At 42.2% G+C, this 19,087-nt stretch overlaps 1 protein-coding gene across 2 annotated transcripts; it reads right to left on the reverse strand.

Moving 5' to 3' along the window:
• Positions 1-276: 276 nt before the first annotated feature.
• Positions 277-18,787, reverse strand: LOC100669075 (HLA class II histocompatibility antigen, DQ beta 1 chain-like). 2 transcript variants are annotated; one of them, XM_064284233.1, is made up of 6 exons: positions 18,604-18,787; positions 16,559-16,828; positions 13,212-13,493; positions 12,600-12,710; positions 12,141-12,164; positions 277-3,241 (listed from the first exon to the last, which is right to left on the reverse strand). In XM_064284233.1, the coding sequence occupies exons 1-6, from the start codon at positions 18,707-18,709 to the stop codon at positions 3,123-3,125; spliced, it is 912 nt and encodes a 303-aa protein (XP_064140303.1). In that variant the 5' UTR covers positions 18,710-18,787; the 3' UTR covers positions 277-3,122. The 2 variants fall into 2 exon arrangements, with proteins under 2 accessions (XP_064140303.1, XP_023398309.2); XM_023542541.2 differs by lacking the exon at positions 277-3,241 and adding an exon at positions 4,892-11,539 and having other exon boundaries at positions 18,604-18,784.
• Between the last annotated feature and the right edge of the window lie 300 nt (positions 18,788-19,087).

The following is a 19,087-nucleotide window of genomic DNA, read 5'->3' on the forward strand; positions in this document are numbered from 1 at the left end:
ATGAAACACTCCACCCAAGAGCAGCAGTACACACAAGTCTTCTCAAGTGTCCATATATCATATATTAAGAAAGAGCATATTCTGGGCCATAAAACAACCCTCAACACATTTAAAAGAATGGAAACCCTGATGGCGTAGCGGTTAAGAGCTATGGCTGCTAACCAAAAGGTTGGCAGTTCAAATTCACCAGGCACTACTTGGAAACTCTGTAGGGCAGTTCAACTCTGTCCCAAAGGGTCGCAAGGAGTCGGAATTGACTCAATGGCAACAGGCAGGTTTGTGTTTTTTTTTGTTTTTTTGCTTGGTTCTCCAATGACAATGGATTCAAACTAGAAATCAACAACAGAAAAATAACTGGAAACTCTCTAAACACTCAGAAACTAAATGGCACATTTCTTTATATTCCATCGGTCAAAAGGGAAGTCTCAAGGAAAACAAAAATGTACATTGAACTGAATGAAAAAGAAAATACATTACATCAAAATTTCAAAAGTGCTGAAAGGGAAGTTTATAGCATTAAATGCTTACATTAAACAAAGGAAACGTCTCAATTCAATAATCTAAGGTCCCTCCTGAAGAAAAAACAAAAGAAAAAAATAACCAAAGTAAGTAAAATGAAAGAAATAAAAAAGATATTAGCAGAAATCAATAAAATCGGTAACAGAAAAGCAACAGAGAAAATCAGTAAAGCAAAAGCTGGTTCTTCAAAAAGATCAATTAAATTGACAAACCTCTAGCAAAACTGACAAAAGCAAAAAGAGAAGGCAAAAACTACCTGTATCAGGAATTAGACAGGTGATGATATCACTACAATCTCTCCTGACATTAAAAAATAAGGGAATACGCAAAGGATAAGCACGGTAACTACTACACTATATACAATTCTGCAACAACAGTAATAACAATCAAAAATTTGTGAGTGGCTACATAGGTAGATATATATGCTATATAGATGTAGGAGCGCATACAGGAGGGCATTCGTGTGCATATATAGGTATACTTGTGGGCATTTGTATACATATATGTGCTGCATATATGTTCATATATATAATAGAGCACATAGGGGGCAGAGTTTTGGAAACTTCTTAGACAGATCCAAAAACCTCATGGGACTGAGTTACTGGGCTTCAAGACTAAGGACCATACATCTAAGTCAATTGTCATAACATAGTTCATAAAGATAGTGTTCTACATGTTAATGTGGTGAGTAGTGTGTGGGGTCTTAAAAGCTAGTGAATAGTCATCTAAGATACAACTATTGGTCTCTTCTCATCTGAAGCAAAGGAAAGTGAAGGAAACCAAAGACTCAAGGAAGCAATTAGTCCAAAAGACTAATGGCCCACATGAACCACAATCTCCTGATTAGAATAGGAGAAAAAGATAGAAGAAATCTCAAAGTTGTAAAAAAGAACAGAGTTACTGGAATGGTAGAGACTGAAGGAACCCCCAAGACTACCACCCTAAAACACTCTTTTAGCCGGAAACTGAAGCCACTCCCGGAAGTCACCGTTCAGCCAAATAATAGATTGGCCTATAAAATAAACAACCCCAGTGAGGAATGTGCTCTTAGAACAATCAGCTATAGAAGACTGAATGAGCAATACCTGCCCAAAAGCAAAGATGAGAAGGCAAAAAAGAGGAGGGAAACCGGCGGGATGGAAACGGTAAGCCAGGGTGCAAATGAGGAGAGTGCTGACACATTGCAGGGACAACAACCAATGTCATGCAACAATTTGTGTATGAAGTGTGCATATAACCTACATACATCCTCCCGGATACTACAAATCATCTCTAAACCAAACCAAACCCATTGCCAGCGAGCGGACTTCAGCTCCTAGAGACCCTATACCACAGAGTAGAACTGCCCCATTGAGTTTCCAAGGAGCAGCTGGTGGATACAAACTGCTGAACTTTTGGTTAACAGCCGAGCCCTTAACCACTGCGCAATCAGGATTCCAAATCATGTATAGAGATGACTAATAAGTCTTGATACATCATAAATGCTGCAACGATAGTCGCTTCATCACAATTGAAGACTTGCTCTGGAAGGCAGCTGTCTTAGTTATCTACTGCTATTATAACAGAAATATCACAGGTGGATGGCTTCAACAAACACAATTTTATTCTCTCACGGTCTAGTAGGCTAGAAGTCCGAATTCAGGGCATCAGGGCCAAGGGAGGCTTTCTCTCTGTGTCAGCTCTGGAGGAAGGACCTTGTCATCAATTCCACTGGTCAAAGATCTTCTCAGTGCAGGAACCTCGGGTCCAAAGAACAAGCTCTGTTCCCTGCGTTGCATTCTCGGTGATACGGGGTACCCATATCTCTCTGCCTGCTTCACTTTTTTATATCTCAAAAAAAATTGGCTTAAAACACAATCTAATCTTTAAGATTCAGTTCTGCCTCATTAACATAATTGCCATTAATCCTATCTCACTAACATCATTAAAAAAAAACTCACTGCCATCAAGTCCATTCCCACTCTCAGCAACACTATAGGACAGAGTAGAACTGCCCCAAATGGTTTCCAAGGAGCTCCTGGTGGATTCAAACTGCCAACCTTTTGGTTAGCAGCCATAGCTCTTAACCACTGCACCACCAGGGTTTCCATTATCGTAGAGATAGAATTTATAACCCATAGGAAAATCACATCAGATGACAAAATGGTGGACACTAACACAATACTGGGAATCATGGCCTAGCCAAACTGATACGCATATTTTGGGGGGATATGATACAGTCCATGACAGTAGCCTTTCTCTTTTATGAGTTTCTGGAGCTCTTCTGGGCACACTGATGCAGCCTGGGCATCAGCTATGCTGAGTTGCCCATGATCTTGAAGTTCAGGAGGTTGGAGCGTTTTCCCAGCTAGCCAGCCATCCTACTAACCGGAAATTTTTCCTCTCACTGTCCTTAACCTCCTCACGCTTAGCCTTGGGGGTATCGCTTTGGCCACTTCATTGCTTTTTAGGAGCCATTTTTTCACAGAAAAAAAGGGTATAAACAACACAAGTACCAAACAAACGGGACACAAAGTGAACAATGCTCAAACAACAGCACTGGAGAGAGATTGAGGGTCTGTAAAATGGCAAGAGGGTACAGTAGGGGATGCCGGCACATCACTTTATTCTTGTGAATTCACCCAGTGCTCCGTGCGCGGCAAATTCAAGTTCTGCTTTTTGGAACTTTTTTTTTTTTTTAATATTTTCAATCCGTGGTTGGTTGAATCCACAAATGCAAAACCTGTGCGTACAAAGGGAAACTGTATATTAATCACGATCAGGTGGCATTGGCAGAGGGATTAAAATATACATCAATAAAACAGAAAAGGAAATCTGCAAATAGATTCACACAAGAATGGCCAACTGATTCTTGACAAAGGAGCAAAAACATTTTGATAGAAAGGATAGTGTTTTCTACGAATAGTTGTGGAGCAATTGGATATCCATAAAAACAATCCCGTTGCCGCCAAGTTGATTCTGACTCTTAGCTACCCTACAGGACAGAGTAGAACTGTCCCATAGAGTTTCCAAGGAGCACCTGGTCGATTTGAACTGCCAATCTTTTGGTTAGCAGCTGTAGCACTTAACTACTACGTCACCAGGGTTTCCTTGGATAGGCAAAAAAAAAAAAAAAATGAAACGATCTAAATCTAATTCCTTATAAAGAAACTAAGTCAAAACTGATTATAAATGTAAAGAAAAAATAAAAATTTTAAAACTTTTTGACGAAAACATAGAAAAAATCTTCAGGATCTAGAGTTTGGAGAGCATTTCTTAAATGTGACGTGAAAAGCACAATTCATAAAATAAAAATCAATGAATTAGGCTTAATTAAAGTTAAAAACTTTTCCTTTAAAAAAGACCATGTTAACAGGCTGGAAAAAACATGTTGCAGACTAGGGGAAAATATTTACAAACCACTTATTCCACAAACGACTAGTAAAAATAATAAAATAGTGACAATACCAAATATTGACAAGAGTGCAAAGAAATTGGACCTCTCACACATTTCTGGCGGCAATGTGAAATGTTACATCTACTCCATAAAGTATTTGACAGTTCCTTAAGAAACTAAATTACTACCTGACTCAATAGTCACACTTTTTAGCCATCAGCTCCTGAGAAATGAAAACTTAGGTCTACCCAAAAGTCTGTACCTGATTGTTCACAGAAGCTTTATTTTTAATAGGCAAAAACTGGAAACAACTATTTTGCTCTACAACAGACAAATGGTTAAACAGACAGTACAACCGTCCCATGGAATACAACTTAGCAATGAAAAATGAATGACTTAAGGATGCACGCAACACACTGGATAGAACTCAAAGGCATTATGTTGAGTGATGAAGCCAACCTCAAAAGCTCATAGACTATATGATTTCATTTATGTAGCATTCTCAAAATGATAAAAATTATATAAACGGAACGAAAATGAGTTGCTGCCATGGTTTAGGAATGGTGGGAGAGGAGAGTGGGTGTGACTCTAAAGGGGTAGCACAAGAGCGGTATCTGTGGTGATGGAATAGTTCTGTATCTTGATTGCAGTAGCGGTTACATAAATATACACATATGATAAAATCACATAGGACCATACACACATGTTGTTTTGATATTGTACTATAGTTAACTAAGAAGACCTGAGGGGCCAAATGAGGGAGGAGTATATACGAGCTCTCTGTTCTCTTTACAACTTCCTGTGAATCTATAATTATTTCAAAATAAGAAGGTTATTTAAAAGTTTTTAAATCAAGATGGTACCAAATAAAAATTATCCAAAGTGAAACACAAAGAGAAAAACGAGACGGAAAAATATAGAATAACATCCAAGAGCTATGGTACCATATAAACGGATTACCATATGTTTGCCTTAAAAAGTTTTACATCACCTTCATTTTCTTTCTTTCCTTTTTTTAAACTCTTTTTTAGTATTGTGTTTCACTCTGGGAAATTTTTATTGACCAATTTGAAATTCATTGATTATTTCTTTGACTGTATCAAAAGCATTCTTCATTTCTGTTAATGTATTTTTATTTCTAGCATTTCCGTTTGATTTTTCCTATAGTTTCTCTCTCTGTTGAAAATACCTATCAATCTTACCTGATCTTACCTGCAGTCTGTCTTCCCCAGTTGAGACTTTAACATGTTAATCATCGTTGTTGTTTTTAGGTGCCCAGTGGGAACCGACCCATGGTGACATTATGTACAATAAAAGGAAACACTGCCCAGACCTGCACCATCTTCCAATCATTGCCATGTTTGAGTTCATTGTTGCTGCCACTGTGTCAGTGCATCTCATTGAGGGTCTTCTTTTAGCTGACCCTCTACCTTACCAAGCATGATGTCCTTCTCCAAGGACTGGTCCCTCCTCATAACACATACAAAGTACATGAGACAAAGTCTTGCCACCCTTGCTTCTACGGAGCATTCTGTCTGAACTTCTTCCAAGACAGATTCAGGCAGTCCATGGTATATTCAGTATACTTTGCCAACAACATAATTCAAAGGCATGAATTCTTCTGTCTTCTTCATTCATTGTTCAGCTATTGCATGCAAATGAGGTGACTGAAAACACCATGGCTGTGTCAGTAGCTCCTGAGTCCTCAAAGTGACATCTTTGCTTTTAAACATTTTAAAGAGGTCTTTTGCAGCAGGTTCGTCAAATGCAATATGTCTCTGATTTCTTGGCTGCTATTTTTTTATTTCCATGGGTTTTGATTGTAGAGAGAAGAAAAATAAATCCTTGACAATTTCAAACTTTTCTGCATTTATCTTGATGTTGCCCATTGGTCCAGTTGTGAGGATTTTTGTTTTGTTATGCTGAAATATAATCCATACTGAAGGCTGTAGCCTTTGATCTTCATCAGTAAGTGCTTCAAGCTCTGTTCATCTTTGGCAAGCAAGATTTTGTCATCTGCATATTGCAAGTTGTTAATAAGTCTTCCTCCAATCCTGATATTGAGTTCTTCATATAACCAGACTTCTCAGATTATTTGCTCAGCATACAGAATGAATAAGTATGGTGAAAGTTTATAACCCTGATGCATACCTTTTCTGATTTTAAACCACTCAGAATCCCCTTGTTCTGTTCAAACAACTGTCTCTTGGTCTATGTACTGATCAAGTATGTAATCAAAATGCATTAATAATTACTGGTGATTGGAATGCAAAAGTTGGAGATCACAAGATAGAATTTCATGAGACAAATGACTTATTCATTGCAAATATCTTTTTTCAACAACATAAGCAGCAACTATACACTCGGGTCACACCAGATTGAAAACACAGGAATCAAATCCACTACGTCTGTATAAAAAGAAGATAAAGAAGCTTTATATCATCAGTCAGACCAAGGCCAGGGACCGACTGTAAAACAGGCCATCAGTTGCTTATATGAAAGTTCAAATTGAAGCTGAATAAAATTAAAACAAAACCACGAGAGACAAAGTACAACCTTGAGTATATCCCACTTGATTTTTGGAGACCATCTCAAGCATAGATTTGACACATGGAACACTAATGACTGAAGACCAGACAATTTGTGGGATGATATCAAGGACATCATACATGAAGAAAGCAAAAAAATTCATTAAAAAGACAGGAAAGAAAGACCAAACTGGATGTCAGAACAGACTCTGAAACTTGCTCTTGAACGCAGAGTAGCTAAACTGAACAGAAAAAACAATCACGTGAAAGAGTTGGATGGAAGATTTCAAAGGGAGGCTCAAGAAGACAAAGTAAAGTATTATGATGAAATGTGGAAAGACCTGAAGTTAGAAAACCAAAAGCAAAAAACAGGCTTCACATTTCTGAAGTGGAAAGAATTGAAGAAAATTTTCAATCCTCGAGTTGCAATACTGAAGAATTCTGTAGGCAAAATAGTCAATGAGGCAGTAAGCATCAGAAGAACATGGTAGGAATACCTGGACTCACTGTACTGAAAAGGATTGGTCAGCATTCAGACATTTCAGGAGGTAGCATATGATGAAATTCCGATGGCAACAAAAAAACAAAAACCCGTTGCATTCCAGTAGGTTCTAACTCATAGTGACCCTATAGGGCAGAGCAGAACTGCCCCATTGGGTTTCCAAGAAGTGGCTGGTGGATTCGAACTGCCAATCTTTTGGTTAACAGCCAATCTTTCAGCCTCTGTGCCACCCAATGGTACTGAAGTAAGACGTCCAAGACACTGAGGGCATTGGTGAAAAACAAGACTCCAGGAATGCACAGAATACCAATTGTGATGTTTCAGCAAATGGATGCAACTCTGGAAGCACTCACTCATCTATGTTAAAAACTTGGAAGACAGCAACCAGGCCATCTAACTGGAAGAGATCCATATTTGACACATTCCAAACTAAGGTGACCCAAGAAAATGGAAAATTATTGAACAATATCATTAATATCTCAAGCAAGTAAAAGTTTGCTAAAGATCATTCAAAAACGATTGCACGGTACATTGACAGGGAACTGTCAGAAATTCAAATTGGATTCACAAGAGACATGGAAAGGAAGAAGTAAAACTATGATTATTTGCAGATGATATGATACTATACATAGAGAACCCAAAGGACTTCACAAGAAAACTACTGGAACTAATAGATTTAGCAGAGTAACAGGATACAAGATAAACATACAAAAGTCAGTTGGATTTTTATGCATCAATAAAGAGAACTACAGAAAGGAAATCAGGAAAGCACCACCATTTATAATGGCCTCTAAAAAAATACAATACTTAGGAATAAATCTAACCAGGAATGCAAAAGACCTATACAAAGAAAACTACAAAACACTACTGCAAGAAACCAAAAGAGATCTACATAAATAGAAAAACATACCATGCTCATGGATAGGTAGACTCAACATTGTGAAAATGTCAACTCTACCCAAAGCAATCTACAAACACAATACAATTGCAATCCAAATACCAACAGCATTCTTTAAAGAGATGGAAAAACTGATCATTGACTTTCCGTGAAAGGGAAGAAGTCCCGGATAAGTAAAGCATTACTGAGGAATAAAGTAGGAGGACTCACGCTACCTGACCTCAGAACGTACTACACAGCTAGGGAAATTGGCACAGCCAGGTACTGGTACAACAACAGATACATTGATCAATGGAACAGAATTGAGAACCTAGATGTAAATCCATTCACCTACAGTCACTTGATCTTCGGCAAAGGTCCAAAGCCCATCGAATAGGGAAAAGAATCTTTTTAACAAATGGTGCTGACAAAAATGGATGTCCATCTGCAGAAAAATGAAACAGGACCCATACCTCACACGATACACAAAAACTAATTCTAAATGGATCAAAAATTAAACATAATATGAAAAACTATGAAGAAAATGGGAGAAAAAATAGGATCGATGCTAGAGGCCCTACTACATGGCATAAACAGGACACAAACCATAACTAACAACACACAAACTCCAGAAGATAAGACAGATAACTGGAATCTTCTAAAAATTAAACACTTATGTTCATTGAAAGATTTCAGTAAAGGAGTAAAAAGGGAACCTACAGGCTAGGAAAAAAAATTTGGCTATGACAAATCTGACAAAGGTCTAATCTCTAAAATCTATAAGAAAACCCAACATCTCTACAACAAAAAACAAATAATCCAGTTAAAAAATGGGCAAGTAGTGTCCGGGGTCTTAAAAGCTTATGAGCAGCCATCTAAGATACATCTTTTGGTCCCATCACATCAGGAGCAAAAAAAATTAAGAAAACCAGAGACACATAGAATCTATTGGCCCAAAGGACTAAAGGACCACAAGCACCACATTCTCCACCAGCGTAAGGCCAGAAGAACTAGATGGTGCCTGGATATCACCAACCACCACTCTAACAGGAATCACAACAGAGAGTTCCACACAGAACGGGAGAAAAATGTAAAACAGAATTCAAATTCACACACACACAAAAAAAAAAACTAGATTACTTGTTGACAAAGCCTGGAGGAACCCCCGAGACTATGGCCCACAGACACTCTGCTAACCCAGAACTTAAACCTTTCCCAAAGTGCACTGTCAAAGACTAGACAGGCCTATAAAACAAACAATAACACATGTGAGAAGAGTGCTTCTTATTTCAATCAAATATATGAGCCCAAATGGCCAACTCCTGTCCAAAAGCAAGACAAGAAGGCAGGAAGGGACAGGAACTGGATGAATGAACACAGAGAACACCAGGTGGAAAAGGGGATCACACTGTCACATTGTGGGGATTGCAACCAATATCACAAAACAATGTGCATACAAATTTTTTATTGAGAAATTAACTTGAGTTGTAAACATTCACCTAAGCACAATAAAACTAAAAGGAAAGAAATCAAAGTGTAAATATTTCCACAGACTAGAGGAGCTCTGTCCCCTGAGGATTCCTACACCATCAGATGATGCTGGAGGAAACAAGGGATTGAGCATGAGTCAGCGCTCGTAATGAGGGACGCCAGAACCTAAGGGAGCTCTGCCTCTCTCGTGGGCCCACAGTGAAAGGAAAAAAAATTGTACCTTATGCCACTCCACTGTGGAAAGCTTCGGAGACTGGGGTGTCCCACGTGGCGGTAATAGATATCTACGCCCTAAGATGTCTTTTCCAGCATCATGACAATCTGGAAAGTTCTGTCCCAATTACTGATAAGGGCTGGGGACATAAGGCCAGCTGTCTGCATCCCATGTACTGGGTGATGTTTCCGAGGTGTGTATGAGACCCACACTTAACCAATCAGAATCTTCCTTAAAATTGTGCAAACCCTGGTAGACACTCTGGAGACACCCAGCAGTGACAGACATGCACACAGAGACAGAGATAAGATGTAAGGTGGTGAGAAACAGAGATGCAGAAAGAAACATAGAGATAAAGTGATGCAGGAAATAGTGAGAAAGGAGTAGACACACAGAGAGAAAAACAAAAATAGAGAGAGACACATAAAAAGACCCAGAGAGACACAGAGAGAAATATACAGGAACAAAGAGACGGAGAAACAGAGAAAGGTGCACAGATACAGTGGAAAGAAAAGAGATGAAGGCTGCACTGAATAGCCGAATCTAGTCATTTCTGAAATCAACCTGATCCCTAGACTTTCTTGTTACATGAACAAAATAAATTTCAGTTGAGTTTCTACCATTTGGAATCAAGAATTAAATTCTTAGGGATCACAACACAGGGTCCCAGACAGAGCTGGAGAAAAACCTAGAACAAAATGCTAACTCAAAGACAAACACCAGTCTTGCGGACCTGACAGAGACTGCAAAAACCCTAAGAGTATGTCCCCCGGACACCCTTTCAGCTCAGTAATGAGATCACTCCTGAGGTTCACCTTTTATCCAAAGATTGAACAAGACTATGGAACAAAGCAAAAAGGGGCACACCAGCCCTGGGGCAGGGACTAGAAGGCAGGAGGGAACAGGAAAGCTGGTAATAGGGGACGCACGGTTGAGAAGGGAAAGCGTTGACATGTCATGGGGTTGTTAACCAATGTTATAGAACAATGTGTGTAGTGTTTGATGAGAAACAAGTTTGTTCCCTAAACCTTCACCTAAAGTAAAATTAAAAAAAAAAATAAAAAGCATTGCATTCTTATTGCTGGTTATACTTTCTCAAAAATAAAAATAGGCCTTGATCCATGTCATTACCAGCAATATATGTGAAACATCGGTCTGGTTCTCTGTGACACCAGAAGTCACTCTATCTTCCTCTAAACAACTTCGCCATGCTTACCTGCACAATTCTTACCAAACTGGAAGAAAGTCCAGGATACCCTAAAGTCACTGCACTGAACATTGATTCTAAAGAACCATGGACGATGGAACAATTCAGTTTACTTTCTATGTCCTCCGCCTACCCTTACATGAACTCATGATGCTTCTAGCCTCCTTTCAAGGAGGAGCTCCTCTTTCTGGCCACAGGTTTTGAGATTGGCTAGGTCACCTCATGGAGCCCTGGTGTTACAGCAGTTAAGAGGTTGGCTGCTATCCAAAAGGTCAGCAGTTCGAATCAACCAGCCACTCCTTAGAAACCCTATGGGGGCAGGTCTACTGTGTCCTATAGGGTCACTATGAGTCAGAATCAACCTGACGGCAATGGTGTCAGTCATCTCACAATTTGTTCCTTTCATCCTGGAGTAGTTTTCTGCCTCTGCCCAGTTAAGGAAGCTCAGAGTACAGATAAGTCATAAACATGTTTAATTTTGAAAAAAGCTCTATAGTCAGTTAAATGGGTTCACTGTGTATCTCTTGAGCAGTCTCTGGGGGGAATAGAAACAGAAAACTCCATGGGGTCTGCGGAGACGCAGCTGGCAGCACACACGGCAGAAGCTCCTGCATCAGTGCAGGAACCAGAGTAACAGCCAGGTCTCTGGGGCAGGGGTCACAGGAGGTGACCTGGCAGCTGTGCCAGAACCACTGCAGGATTCAGATCTCACAGGCGGACCAAGCAGACACAGGCAGCTGGCATTCTGAGCAAGACAAGGCAGGCATTACAGGACAACAAGAAGCAATCCTAGTCAAAACATCCTCAGGAGTCAGTGCAGGAGCCCTGCAGAGGAGAGAGGGAGAGTGATGAGAACACGGTTCCCTAAGGGACACACGCCCTCTGACCCCCCTTCAGCGTCCCTGCAGCACCAGGGTGTATCATCAACACCTGCCCCAATATCTATGTAACCGGGAAACCTTTAACTGATTTAACTTTAACTGTGAACACAGAAGGAGATGTGCTGGAGGTGGGGGTGGGGGGCAGCTCTTACACCTCTGAAGAATATGAATTGTTTCAATCTGTTAGGAAACTGGATAATAACACATTTTCTGTTCACCACCAGTAGCCTCTTTCAGCCACTGGGAAATGCCTACAGGGCAGGAGACATCAATATGCAGCGCAGATTGGGCATCACCCCAGTGTTTAACACCCAAGACAGGGCTCTGGATCCAAGTTTCATTAAAAAAACAAGTCACCAAAGTTTTGACCTGGTTCTAAGGACCAACATCAGGAGCTTCTTATAGAAACTGGGTAAACTTCTAACTCTGGATCCCTGTAGCAGGGAACCATGAACCCAGACCACTGAGCCCAGGCATGCTCTCCTCATGCCCTTCCCTCTTATACCTGCTCCCCGCCCCACACTGGGTCACAGCAGACTTGTTACCTGTTGGTGGAGGCCCACGAGGTCCTATAAAAGAAAGTTACAGAGAAAGGTCTTGTTACAAAAAAAAAAAGATTCTCTCACTCACCCCAAATGATATTGGGGAGTAATATTCTCTCCCCCACCCATTTACCACAAGGTATTAACTACATTAAGCTAAAATCCTTAAAGTGAACAAAGCTGTCGCTAGAAGGAAGCTGAAGCTCTGGCCCTCCTTTTAATGAAGGAAGATTTTAGCAGGAGCCAGTGAGACAATGATGAACTGGAAGGAATTCCTGGGTTAAACTCCACCAGTCAGCTTTGTGTTAAAGCTAACTTGGCTTCTCCATCTCCCTCCACCACCCAGCCCAGCTTCTTTCCTTTCAGGGTCAACAACAAGAGTTACACCTAAGGCAGAGGCCTCCCTGAACAAAGGGCCTCAGGCACAGCCCATCTTCCTGATTCCCCCTCAGAGCTCCTTACCCTTCTGGCTCCTGTGATGGATAATAAGGCCCAGCCCCAGGAAGACCAGCCCTAGCACAAAGCCTCCGACACCACTCAGCATCTTGCTCTGGGCAGATTCAGACTGTGCCCCTGGGAAGCAGAAGCCTGAGTGTCAATGTTTGTCCTCACATCCCATAGTGACCCATTTGGGAAGTAAAAAAAAAAACAAAAAAGACAACGGTACAGGAGATGGAGGTGCCAAAAGAGCCTAGTTTTCCATTGTGACCACACTTAGGAAAGGGAAGGACCCAGTCTCCATGGATCCTTGACACAGTGGGGGTAACGGAAAAGGAGGGAAGCAAATCTTGGCTCCTCAGGGACACATCCATAACCTTAGATCCTAAGATCCCAACAACCACCATTAAGAGTCAATCCCCCAGCATTATCAGGGCCGGGATCTAGGACCACAGTATGTACCTGGAAAGGCAGTGATATCACGATTCTCTGGATGTCCTTGCTGGGGGTAAGAGATGCTCTAATCTCCTGTGATTCCCAGCTCAGTAGTGCCATCAGGGATAAGGGAGGGGATGGGATGGGCCAGAGGGGATATCTCACGGGTCCCACAGTGAAAGGAAACAAACTGCCTCTTACGCCACTCCACCACAATGGGGCTCTGCAGGCTGGGGTGCTCTACGTGGCAGGTGTAGACATCTTCACGCTGGGGAGTCATTTCCAGCATCACAAGGATCTGGAAGGTCCAGTCACCATTCCTAATAAGGGGAGTGGACACAACGCCAGCTGTCTCCTCCTGGTCATTCCGAAACCACCGGACATTGACTTGGCCTGGATAGAAATCTGTCACTGTGCAGACCAGCAGGTTGTGGTGGTTTATGGTCTCTGTCCTGGCTGGAGAGATGGTCACTTCAGGCGCCACTGAGGGAAGTAACACAGAAAAAAGCACAGTGAGTGAGCTGTGAGACCACACAGCCAGTCTCTCCATGGGGATAAGACTTTCACTGGTACCAGAGGAGAAAGATTCCTGTATTCCAAGTCTTGGATTAGAATCTGAGGTCCTCCACTTATTAGCTCCATAGCAAGCATTAGTCAGTTTATTTTTCAGACTCACAAGAGATAATAATAATCATTCTATGGCAGTTACTATGTTGATAAAATTGAAGCACTTTGGAATTGTAAGTTTCTATAGTACACAGGCTAATATCCATACAATTAAAAATAATAACCATAATTCACCTGGACTCTTGCTTCCATGCCTATTGAGGTCCCCGGGTGGTATAAGCAGTTTGCAATCGGCTGCTAAACTAAAGGTTAGTGGGTCGAACCCACCCAGTACAGCCACAAAAGAAAGGTCTGCTGATCTGCTTCTGTAAAGACGATACCCTATGGAGCAGTTCTACTCTGTAACACACGGGGTCGCCATGAGTTGAAACTGATTTGACAGCAACAGGTTTAGTTTTTGGGTTTATTGAAGGCCATCATCAGGGTTGTTTCTGGTAAGTCACTCTAGGATTGTGACACTCTTTTCTGTTAGTCCCACTGCTCCCCACAGTAGAGAAAATGCAACAGCCTAGAAGTACTCCGCTGCTAACTAAAAGGCTGAACCCACCCAGCGGCTACACTGGAGAAAGACCTAGCCATGTGCTTCCATAAACATTACAGCCAAGAGAACCCTGTGGGGCAGGTCTGGTCTGTCATACGGGGTTGCTATAAATTGAAAACAATTCCACAGCACCCAACAGCAACAGTAAGACACTCATCTGCTGGTGTGAGACCATCAACACTGGCCATGGCCCCATGAATAGTACCATGGACTGACAATTAAGGATGTATCCACATTTCTAGTCGGCTCAACAGGAGCACAACGCTGACCACCACATCCTTCCACAAAGCAATGCTTCTCAAGCAGGCTCTATTCTGTAATTCTCAGCCTGTAGTAAGAAAAAAACTCGGGAACAAGAACATATGTGTTGCCAGTCAACACTGCATCCCTCTCAACTTTCAATTTAACCTTAGCTCAAATGTCCTTCTATGGTGAACTCCCACAAAAAAATTATATTATGAAATATATTGTGAACTCCCACAAAAAAATTATATTATGAAATCCATAAAGTTCATCTCCACATCGGAAATGCCACCTACTCTGTATTTTATTTGTTCATTGATTTATTTATTTGACGAGCCTTAGGGATTCAAAGGTAACGATAGACCATGGTCTCTGCTTTTGCAGAACTTGAGATCTAGTGACACAGACAGACATACGAATGTGTTATTTCAAAAGTTTAGATGTTTTGAAGAAAAAGTTGGGGAGCTTTGAAAACAAATAACACTGATAAAACATTATGCTTGTCCATGCCTTGAATCCTTTATCTTCTCAGATTGCTAGTTCATTATCAAATATGACACACCTTTCCCGCCTATTTTACGTATCCTATCCTTTAATCTCTCGCAAACCATTTTTATTGTACCTCTTTTAGTCCCATGGTATGAAAAAAAAACCCACTGCTGTTGCATCAAATCCAACTCATAGCAACCCTATAGGACAGAGTAGAACTGCCAGAATTCAAAGACTGTAAATCTTTAAGAAAACAGACTGCCACCTTTCTCCTGCGGAGCAGCTGGTGGATTTGAACCGCTGACCTTTCAGTTAGCAGCCGAGTGCTTTAACCACGGGGCCACTAGGACTCCTTATTGATGTGAAAATATAGTAAATATTTAATGTATAGTTAATTTACTTGGTGCTAGAGTATGTTCTCTAATTTTTTTTATAATTCAAGTGAGTTTAATTATTAGCCACCTATTTACCTATTCTACCCTCTCGTTGTCAAGAATCACTTCATTGTTCTGAAATCAGAAAATATTCTGTCACTCTTGCAAAGGTTGGCCTGGGTTAATGAGAATGTAATGTGAGAAATCACGGCTGCCTATATGGACTCCTATTGCCTGTTCCCCTTAAACAGATTGGGAGTGAAAATAGAGGACACAAGTTCAAAAGAAAAATGTTAAGATAATTTGTATGGAAAAGAAGTGAAATAGCAAAAAGATAAGTACTAGGTGGCGTTAGGATGTGGGCCAGAAAAAAGCAAGAGAGTGTTCTGTACCAATATTACCATCCCTAAGTGGCGATATGAATCCCAGCTCACAAAATAGTTGTGAAATTAAACGACATAATATAGATGGTGTTTAGTAAGATCTACAAAGAGGTACTTATTAACTGGGGGTGCTTATCTTTCAGAATTTCTAACTCTCAGGTAAATGGTGATGTTGGGGGGAGAGCAGGGAGTCTTAGGCCAAGGAAAACCTGTAACAATTTTTATGCAATAATTTAATTGTTTAGATTTTTTTACTCCAAAGCTTCAGCTCTTTCAATTATGCCACCCGTTGGAGATTTTCAAAGAAAGTAAAAATCTGTTTTACAGCACCTCTCAAGGGCTATTTTTATTCTTAGCAAAGCCTTTTTTGCCCTAGACTGTATATTCACGAATTTTAATCATTCAAATCCACATCAGTAAGAGTTTGTTTTAAAATGTAAAACATAAAGCAAAATCGGAGCCCTGGTGGCACAGCGGTTAAGTGCTCAGCTGCTGACCAAAAAGTCGGCAGTGTGAATCCACCAGCCTCTCCTTGGAAACCTACGGGGCTGTTCCACTCTGTCCTACAGGGTCGCTATGAGTGCGAAGCGACTCGAGGGCGACGTGTGAACTACCAGGCAGGCTGGGATCAGATGCACAGACCTCGCCCTCCTCTGCAGGTAATGCTCACGGGGTGCTGAGGTCCTCCGCCGTCCTCTCAGTACGCCCCCCTCCCCGTGGGACCTGCCCGCCTTCCTGTCCCCCGAGGGGCCTGGGAACCTGGGTCCGAGGATTCCCCCCCACCCCCCGCGCCCACTGGTCCGGATCTCCACTCGCTGCCTCAGTCTTGCGGCTCCAGGAGACTCGACCCCCGGCCCCGGGTGGGTCCCACGAGGGCAGAGAGGCGCTCACCCCGCCGCTGCACCGTGAAGCTCTCCTCAATCCGGTAGTTGTGTCTGCACACCGTGTCCATCTCGGCCCGTCTCTTCTCCAGGATGTCTTTCTGGCTGTTCCAGTACTTGGCGGTCGGCCGCCCCAGCGGCGTCAGGGCCACGAACTTCCCCACGTCGCTGTCGTAGCGCACGATCTCCTCCCGGTTATAGATGTATCTCTCCACATACCGCACCCGCTCCGTCCCGTTGGTGAAGTAGCAAAGGAACTTATCCTGGACCACGAAATCCTCTGCGGGGAATCACCGGCGGGTCAGTCAAGTCTCAGTCAAGCCTCAGCCCAGCCTCACCCTGACGCCCCAACGCACCAGCCATGGTGCCAGGCCAGCCATTGTCGGGGCCTTGGCCAGTTTGACTGCGTGAACCTAAAACGGGGCCCCGCAACTTCGGGTCCCCGCCTGGAGGAGACTTGGGCACCGCCTCCTACCTGGTACCAAACCCAATCAAGCCCTGCACCTCCAGAACCCCGGGTCCTCAGGGCTGTTATCCCGCTCCACTCCCCCTTCCCCCTCCCACCCCCTCCCCCGCTCCCTTCCCTCCGTTCCCCGGCTCCCCAATCCAACTCCCCCCCCGCCCCCGCCACTGTCGCACCCGCCCAACTTTGAGGGCTTCCAGAATCTGCCTTCAAATAGGGAGATTCCCTAAGAGCAAGCCTGGGGATCCGGATTCCCTGCCTGAACCTATAACGGAATAAAGAGGGCAGCCAGGTTTATTTCTATTGTCCCTGTACTTAGAGGAATCAGAACATTCTCGCATGAAATCCCATTTTCCATACAACTCTAGGAAACCTCAAAGGTAAACAAGTATCCACATAAGCCAGAGAGTTCTAGACAATGAAGAGGCAGACAAAGAGAAAGGTCTAGGATTTAACATTAAGCTTGTCCTTGTCCTGCCAAGCACATTCTCCTGATCCCTGGTCATACTGCCTTCTTTCCCAGGCCTTGGTTTACTCTGGGTTTCTTCCACCCCCACCCAACCACAGTATAAGGTTCCTTCACTCCCAGTGTGGTCAGAAGGGACATAGACCTCTCTTCCAGAAAGGTACATTTTATTCATGGGAAGAGCACAAGCTTTGGAAATAAACTGAAATCCAATTAAGCTGTGCCAGTTACTAGCTTGGGCAGGTCACTTAATAGAGTATCCACATCAAGTATAATTGTGTAAAAAAGAGTCATACTACCTACACACAGAGGTGTGAGGAAGACTGAGGGAAAATTTATATGCAGATGCTAATCCTGAGTCTGAAATGAGTGGTTATTCAATAAATATTACTTCCCTTCTTTATGGTCTATTTTCGTCTAAATTCAATCCACCATCAACTTCAATCTCTGATTCCCACTCAAGTCTCTATTTGCCCATAAGTCAGTGACACCTGAAGTTAAGACTCCTTGTCTGTGGTCACCCAGTCGACTTCACTCAGATACCAAGAGTTTGCCTCCATGAACACTACACTGCTAGTCAGGAATGTGGACTCCTTTTCCTCAAATACTGACACTACAGACCATTATTGCCCTTCATTACCCAACTCATAATCTTGGGGAACTCTGAAATGACAAATCCTGCTGTCTCTTCTTTGGAGAAAATCATACTGTGAAAAGTAGCCTCATGTCCACTTTGTGCTGTCACTGGTATACTTACACACTTTGTCTCCTTCTTTCCATTATAATATCTCCAGGCTTGATCCCCTGGGATGGGAACTGTCCTCAGCTCATTATTAAAACGCAGAAATAAGAATATAGAATATTATAGGGATTGCATCTAGAGTCGAATAACAATATGTGTATAAATTTTGTGTGAGAAATTAACTTAAGCTCTGAACTTTCACCGAAAGCACAATAAATAAACAAAAAGAATGTAGAATAACCCTCTTTCCCAAAAATAAGAAATACATAATAAAAGGCTATTTTCTCAAATCACAGAGATCACTAACCTCACACTTGAGCCCAAGGTCCCTCAGAGCCTGTTCTCCACAGTGGTGGCCCTGGAGAGCAGCTGCCCTGCACTTACCTGGAGAGTCTCTGCCCTCAGTCATCTGGATGCTCAGCATCAGCATGACCATCGCAGCTGCTGTCCAAAGGCCTCTGGGGGTGTGCAGAGCCATCTTCTCACACATAATTGAGAAAAAGGGAAAATGAGTAATGGCAGTCAACACAGCTCGCAGCTAAGGGATCTGATGGTACCCACCTCAGAGAGTAAAGACCTATGAATGTTTCCATGCATGTTAGGATTGGAGAGTCACTAGCAAAGGAGCCAATCAGGACTGGATCCGAAGTACCTCATCTGTCTCTGGGCAGACACTCTCCGCCATGGTTCTCAAACCAGTGCCTGGCACTGTGTCTTCATCAATGTGCACTGGATGAAAGAAACCGTGAGGTAAAGAGTTTCTCTCAGTTACAGAAAATGCCTATATGGATCTGGAGGTTGAATATCTTAGGCGTTTAAGTAACCAAAATAGAAGAGCAATTCAAGAGTAGGTATCTCTGTGATATTT

The sequence above is a fragment of the Loxodonta africana genome, chromosome 1 (genome assembly GCF_030014295.1).
Source record: "Loxodonta africana isolate mLoxAfr1 chromosome 1, mLoxAfr1.hap2, whole genome shotgun sequence".
Taxonomy (NCBI): Eukaryota; Metazoa; Chordata; class Mammalia; order Proboscidea; family Elephantidae; genus Loxodonta; species Loxodonta africana.